This window comes from Amphiprion ocellaris, chromosome 7 (assembly GCF_022539595.1).
Source record: "Amphiprion ocellaris isolate individual 3 ecotype Okinawa chromosome 7, ASM2253959v1, whole genome shotgun sequence".
NCBI lineage: Eukaryota > Metazoa > Chordata > Actinopteri > Pomacentridae > Amphiprion > Amphiprion ocellaris.
In genome coordinates this window covers 32784001-32791905 of record NC_072772.1, presented here as the reverse complement: position 1 = coordinate 32791905, position 7905 = coordinate 32784001, and the positions used below count along the sequence as shown (strand labels likewise).

The 7905-nt window shown below is 40.4% G+C and overlaps 1 protein-coding gene across 1 annotated transcript in view; it reads right to left on the bottom strand.

The window, feature by feature from the left end:
* Positions 1-2628: 2628 nt before the first annotated feature.
* kcnk6 (potassium channel, subfamily K, member 6) overlaps positions 2629-7905 on the bottom strand; it is a 21013-nt gene continuing 15736 nt past the window's right edge. The window contains exon 3 of the mRNA XM_023295908.3: positions 2629-3888. Within this exon, the coding sequence (XP_023151676.1) occupies positions 3644-3888 (245 nt within the window). The 3' untranslated portion in view covers positions 2629-3643. The remainder of the gene's footprint in view (positions 3889-7905) is intronic.

Here is a 7905-nt window from a genome sequence, read left to right as displayed (position 1 = left end):
CTGTGCCTAATTTTGTATTATTTTTCAGAGGATATTTTACTGCAGATCAATGAAATAGTGTAAAAAACAACTGCACTTTTGTGGCTCTAACACAATCTGACGCTGTATTTTCATTGAAGACCCCTCATGAAAAGCTTTTATGGCATATTTGGGAATCATGAAGGTATTTGAGGTTGTGAAATAAGTTTTGTTGAATCCTAGGGCCAGTAACCTCCTAAATTAATTAAATTAATTAACTGTCAGAGAATTACTGGACCAGCTCTCCATCTAACGGGTCTGGTTCCTGCAGCCCAGAGGGTCTAACCCAGATGGGATCTGAGGAACGTTTAAGCTGGTTAATGAGAAAATTGGCCTAGCTTCTAACTGCCTCCATCCAGACGCCTATCCTGCTTCCTCTGATAACTAACTCAACTGAGTAGCCACTTTCCAATGGTCAAATTAATTACCAGTCACGTCTGTTAACGGCAGCTTTTCTCTTAAAGGATTCTGCACTTGGTAAGTTGCTAGGTTTAAATTTAGAGGTTAAGGAACGGATAACCCCAAGGATAAGTTTAGAAAAGGCCACCCTCAGCCCCAACGACTAGGTAACCTGACAGAAGCAGTTTTAGATGTAATGCACACATTAACCTGACTTTTTACAAACTGAGAAGATATATGTGGTTAATTCATCATCATGATAAAAATAAATAGAATTTCCAATCTGTTAACTTTAATTGCAGGATAAATGTTTTATTATAATTTCAGCAAGGGCGTAGCATAAGCTCCTAAATCACAACACTCAATCAAACATTAATATTCTTCCAGTTGCTTAATATGACTCATAAGTGGAACTATGCTTTTATCTAAGAAGAGTAATAGTCACCCAGACTATGTAATTTGGAGTTGGAGAGCAGACGGTGTGGCCTCACCTGGCTGCTCACCTGAAGACCGACGAGCCTCCGAGGCTCACCGGCTCCAGGGGGAAGTGGACGGGGTTCGGTCCAGATTTAGATCTGCTGGTATCCTTTATGTTGTTAGGGCCAGTAAAAACTTTATTATAATCCATTCTGGTGTTGTTCCTCTTGGAAATAGTAGAGTTCAGTAATGTTCCTTCAGTCAGCCTTATTTTTAGATCACAGTCTTTCGTAATCCTCAAACAGTGCAGAAAGAGCACTCCTTCAGTCCATAATTCCAATAGAACAGTTATTCCTTTGCAGATCATGTTGAATCCCCCGTCCGAGTTACGTGGTAAAATCCCCTTTGCTCAGAGCATTTCTACCCTGGCTTGCAACCAGTGACCACCTCGCAACGACTCCCATCTTATGTCTCGATCCAGTGTAATTTATACAACAACTGAACCTGTTGCATATGCAATGACTGCAATGACTGCACACTTAATTAACATACGTGATGACAGCATCCATCCTCCTCCTCACTCGTGCACTGCTTCCATCCACCGACCTCATGGCCTCTGTGTGCTCTGGAGGAACTAAAACCACCTGTTTGGTCTGTTCCACCAGCCCATCCCAACTCATCCTGAGACTCCTCCATGTTTGAGGAACTCAAACTATCTATTTTAGACTGTTTGGGTGCTTCCACTCAGTCTCACTTCTCTATTAATGTATTTGTTCCATCTGCAGCTCAGAGCAGGCCTCCGGTCAGGAAACAGAGAAACAGATGTCAGACTCACAAAAATCCCTGAAGTCTATTTCGAGCTTAATAACCTTCACTGTGAACACTTGACCCCAGTTCACCTTAGCTCTTGACTTCTCACTTCATTACTAAGTTAAAAACCTTAGTTTAACAGTAATCAAAACTCTTTCTAAAACATCTCAGTTTCATAGTAATCAAAACTCTTAAAAGCTTTTCCATTTCAGAAAGCATCAGTTCCTCATATTGATCAAAATCATCACTTTTCACAGTGAGCTGCTGTTCTGACTTAGTTACTTCTTAAACAAAGATTATAAAAATAGGCATTTGAGTTAGCTTTAACACATTTATTAGGTTATAGCATGAATCAGTTATAAATCACAGGTTATAATATCACAATGTTCCCTTATTTAGCTGTTATTCTGCCAGAGTCTCACCCTTGTGGCTGATTCTGGGATCTCATACCTCCATGTTTCTCAACACCCCCTACTATGAGATCACAGTCAGCCCTTATAAATGACTGATTCTGGGATCCCATATCCCCGTGCTTCAGTTTAAAAGTGTAACATACTAGTTGAATACACTGAATATCTCTTCACGGTCCACCAGCTGTTCATCCTGTCTCTATGCAGAGAAAAACACCTGATGTTTGAACACATTCCTGGCTCTAAAAATGAGGAAATAAACATTAATCCAGCGTGTCCAGTGCACGTTCGCACCATATGGCGACAAAACTGGTTTAGAAACCTGCAAATAATACTAGAAAAGCTTGTCTCTACAGATTTTAATGCTGTCGGACACTAAAAACATACTTTATCCTAGAGAGACTGAGATTTATGTGTGCTCTCGGGTCACACACCCATGAGCAAAACAAACTCCACCTTAGTGGGTGTTAAATATTGAAAATTTAATACAGAAACATGTTTTACAATGCAAAGTTTTAGAGGATTTTATAGCACAAATCATCTGCCTGGACACAAGAACGACATGAACATGATATAATACTAGTTTCTCTTTATTGTTTGATTGTAAACACACGTTAAAGTTATTTAACTACGACACACACACCAACACAGACATTTTTACAGTATCAGATATTAATTATGCTATTAGTTCTACTACAGCTTTAATGTTCACCTCGGTTTCACCATTAAAGTGCATTTCAAGTGTTCAGACGGACTGAAATCCAGATGTTGTAAAGGACACAGATGCAGAGCAGGCTGTGTTTGGTTTCCCATTTAAATGAATCATTACCACAAAAAAAAGAACGCCTTAATTTAAACCCTTTTAACCTATTTGCTGCTGTTTTCGGAGTGCAGTGACCTGAAGCTGCACTACCTGAAGACGGACACTAGGGGGAAGCACCGTAAAGCAGAACTGCAGTACTCTTACTGAGGAGCACTGCAGCTCAAACATGGTTTCAGACAAAGGAAGGTGACTTATTCACTTCTGAGATGTGATAAAATAAAAAACATGTCCCCCTTGTTTGAAATGCTTGACAGAAATCCACATTTGACCATTAATTTGAGGAACAGGCTTCAGTTTCAGTTAAAGTACGTCAAGGCAAATCCTAACTCTTCGTGGACGGTTTGGTAACTAGTCTGGAGGTGTTTTAACCGGCAAACATAAATACGAAGGCACCTAAAGGTGTAAAATGTTTAGTTTGAGCACAATAAACAGAAAGATAAGGCTTGTTAGTCCCAGCACAAGACAGAAACAAGACAAAAAGGTGATCTGAAAATAACCAGACATGTATCAAGAGTTGGTTTTGGTTTTTTTTGGCCCTTCGTGTGTGATCCTGAGGCAGTGAACTCACCGCCAAGAGCATCTGTGCGTTTTAGCAGTAGTCACATTAGCATTGTCCTTTCATACGGAAAGTGTTTGGGTTCTGAAAGCTCATCTCAATTCCTCATTATTATTACGCTGCCTCCTCCTCTGTGGGTGTTTGAAATGAAAATAATCAAGACAAGATTTCAGATTGATCCCACCAGTCCTGCTGTTTGGTGGTTCTTCTTCAGCCCTTGTTGATGGTGTTGTACGACGGCTGCGATGCAGGATCCAGATGTCTGCTGGCGGTTTTCTCTGTCACGTGATTCGCCGTCCGGCTGTCCTCGTCCACGATGGGCTCGCGGTCCTCGTCCACATCCGAATCCTCGCAGCGAGGCAGCTGCAGGAAGGAGGTGAGGCCGTGCAGGTCGGACATCTTGTGGAAGGTTCGCAGCAGCAGGTACATCATCATCAGGCCCACGAACAGGTAGACTGGAGGTAAAGCAGAGACACGAGTCAACCACGAGGCATTTATTCAATTAAACTAAATGGTAATGTGGTTTTTGGATTAGAAAGTCATTACCTGAAGCTGAAATTTTGCATGAATCGGAAGATTTTGGGCGAAAAAAAATGCAAATTCTCTTCAAACCATGTGGAAAAAAACATGAATTAACTAATCTCCTGAGAGTTTACAGGTAGAATTAACTCCATTTGGCTCTGCTGGGGAACCACTTGGTATGTTGTGCCAAGGATGGAGAAAAAAAACTTATATTTGGAGTGCAGGCATCAAACTGAATTTGTATCGACTGATGAACACCATCAGGTTGTAGAAAATCGCTGCCAAACTTTAATTGCATCTCTTTACATATTTTAAATGCTGGCAGACACTTTTTGCATTTGGATTCAAGTCATATGTGGAGTCAATATTGTATTTTTTTTTTTTTTTTTTTTTAAATGCACCATCAAAGCTGTTTTTTGGTGGAAGCTGCATGTGCCAATTGACAAATTATGAACTGGAGAAGAAAATAAAATGTGAAATTCCATTCTATTTTATTGTATTTTCAGATTTTACAAATTAAAAGTCAGAGGACTAAATACATTCTGAGGAAAATGTGAACGCATGTACCACATTTCATAACAATCCATGCAATAGTTTCACATTTTTTGTACTTAAAACACATTTTTTAACTCATGAAAACAATAATTAGTTAGCCTCTGCCTGAAAACAGATGTTATTAGGCAACTGTCTTCTGATTGGCTGGCTTTGAGGAAGCCTCTGCTTGTAAGCACCACCTCTTTTTCTTGTTAGTATGCAGGTTATCATTGCAATCTATACAAAAATTTTCACATTTCTCACTCAAAACCAAAAATCCAGGATGAAATTAGTTGGATTTATCTGCTGGGGACAATAAATGTACAACATTTCCCAGCAAACAATCTATAAATTACAATTTATCAGCTAAAAGTGTGGAAAATTGTCAGACATTCTCTGGTTTCAGGTTCCTAAATGGCACAATTTACTGCTTTTTCTGTCACATATGTTTCAAAACTGAATAGATTTCTCCACTTATGGAAACAATGTTTATTTGCAGTTGTGAGCCATTTGACAAATTATGAACTGAAGAAGAAAATAAAATCCTTTTTATGGTCACCATGTGCTCTGATGTTAATCTTTACGAGTCTGCTCACGACTACACAAACCTCAAGGAATAAAATACACTTAACTAAAAGCTGTTTTAATCCATTTACCACAAAAGGAGGACAAAAGTGCCCTCAAGTCGGTGGCAAAGGTGAAACCAAAATCTGCTCGACATTTGTTATTTCTGCTCTGATTCTTGCGTTTGCCTTAAAGGAGAGTCGTGTGTTTTCCCTTCCGTCACATGGATCCGTTAGAGCGGCCCACATAACCCCAGTTCAGGTCCTGGACAACAGTTTGTGGCGCTACAAGTAGGCCAACTCTTCAACAAAAACAGTTTAGGATTACAGAGGCCTCGCTCCAGAACTGTGAGACATATTTACAGTGAGAGGTGGAGGGAAATCCCCACGCTGGTTATATGTTACAGCAGCTGAATGTGTTCTCATCTACAGATTTCAGTGAATTCCAGCACTTAAATCAGCTGGAATCTTCTTTTCCTTTTCCTCTGTGGTGAAAAACAGCAGCTGATGAGTTAAAGGACTTTGTTCAAACTCCAAACTTCTCTCCAACAATATTTGCTCTATAGGAACATTAGAGACACTGTGCTGCATTAGAAAAGCCCTGAAACTGCACTTGTGGTGTTTTTCTTAGTTGAACTTTGCATTGTTTATAATACATTTCAGCACGTGTGGGACCTTTGCACTGCATAACTTCAGATACTGCACTCGATAAAAGTTACAAAATAAGATTTGAAACCTCCACTGGCAAGAACTCTACATCCTTATCAACTATGACATTGCAAATTTCCTATTATTTTTTAAAGAATAGTTCTTTTTAAATTTTTTTTTTACTTCGCCACAGAACGGCAGCGATGTCTGTCTGTCTGTCTGTCTGTCTGTCTGTCTGTCTGTCTGTCTGTCTGTCTGTCTGTCTGTCTGTCTGTCTGTCTGTCTGTCTGTCTGTCTGTCTGTCTGTCTGTCTGTCTGTCTGTCTGTCTGTCTGTCTGTCTGTCTGTCTGTCTGTCTGTCTGTCTGTCTGTCTGTCCAAAAACAGACCAACGGATTTGATGAAATTTTCAGGGAAGGTCAGAAATTTTGGCATTGATGCAGCTTATAGTCTGGATCCATGGATTTGTTAAAGATTTCTGTATCATTGCCAGATAGCAGCACGGTGTCACTGTAACTATGACAACAAGTGAACACTACATCAGCTGCCTGCTGATGATCACATGATTGTGATCCTACTACAAATCCACCACTGTGGACTTATCAGGACTTATTCGTCAGAAATTATCCAAGGAACAGCTGATTAAATTGTGGGGTGTTTGTGAGTCCCATCAATTCCTGCTGCCTGCTACATATTTAGGTCACATGATTTAGTATCTGTACATAACGTACACATGCATAACACATGCCTGTGCTCAGTGCAAGGTCATTTTGTTTGTGGGTACATCTATATTAAATGGACACATTCTATAGTGCAGTGATTTTTTGCCATGAATTTTTTCAAGATTTCGCTGTTGGAAATGATATGACTGAGCAGCCTTGGTGGAGTACTGCACTCTTTGAGAACAGTCAGTTTGCATTTCAGTGCACAAACTGTATGAGTGTGTCACAACCACTCTTGAATCTTGAGAAGTAAATTGTATTTTGTACAGCCTTTACTTCACGCAACTGTGCAACAAATGAGAATCGGTACAAAGGACGAAAAAATCCTCTAACATGAGACAGTAACTTCTGCAAAATGCACTTTTCATTTCGTAGTTCTGGCTGCCACTGACACTGTTATGAGGGTGACTTCTTAAAAGGCAGTCTTGGTGGCACCACAATAGAGTCGTGTTGCTACTTCTGATCATGATGGATTAAAGAAAAACCCCCCACTCACTTACAGAAATGGACTCATTTTCAGCTGCGTTCGTGTTGTTATTTACAGTATTGCATTTGCATATGACTGGAGAACTACAGCTGCAGCAGTTTCACCTCATCAGGCTGTGAGAACAACACGCCACATTCTGCAGTCAGTCACTAATCCTCCTCAGAACCTGCGGGGACCATTTGGGTTAATCTGACTCGACCTACACTCTCGTTATATAATGCAGCCGGTGGGACGAGGAAACAGCTCCGTGTGAACCGCTGGGCCTCCTTCCAAACTCAAGTCCAGAGATTAGCCGAGGACAAGACGGGAGGCAAACGCAGCAACTTTCAGCCACCTCTGAAATCAAACATTAAATCCCCCTAATATCGGCCAATATGTTGATAAAAGTGCATATCAATACACCAACAGCATGTGAAACCAATAACATCATGTCCTAAAGCGACACAATTCCAGTAAAGACTATTTCAGGGTGTAATTTTCCTGTTTTCTCATCAAATTGTTGCTGGGTAACGGCCAAAACTGAAGAAACGATGTGGAAATGGTGCATTCGCTCATTTTTTTCCCCCCTCGCTGCTGAATACAGCAGAGCTCATTCATCCTAATAAGTGTTTGTCAGATACTCACTGCAGAGCTCTCTGACTGAGAGCAAACACAAAACAACAACCCCGCTACTTTTAGACAAAAAGGTCAGTCCAACCCCAATTCAATTACAGAGAGGACACCCGCACAGAAGCTGAAAAACAAGAGCACGACTGTGAAAATACCCTCCGCCATGTGACAATGATGCCTCTCCATCGCAACAAGAGCTCAGAAACAGACTTCCAGTGCGAGGTTTCACAAAGAGCTGCATTTGTGGTGAAGGAGGCTCTATTATGCTCATTTCCAGCTCTCTATTTTTAATCAGGGACTCCATTAGAGAAGCTTTGCATGATTTAGTTTAAAAGAAACTTAATTACATCATACTGTGTGAAATGCAGTTTGAAAGTTTTGCTTTTGCA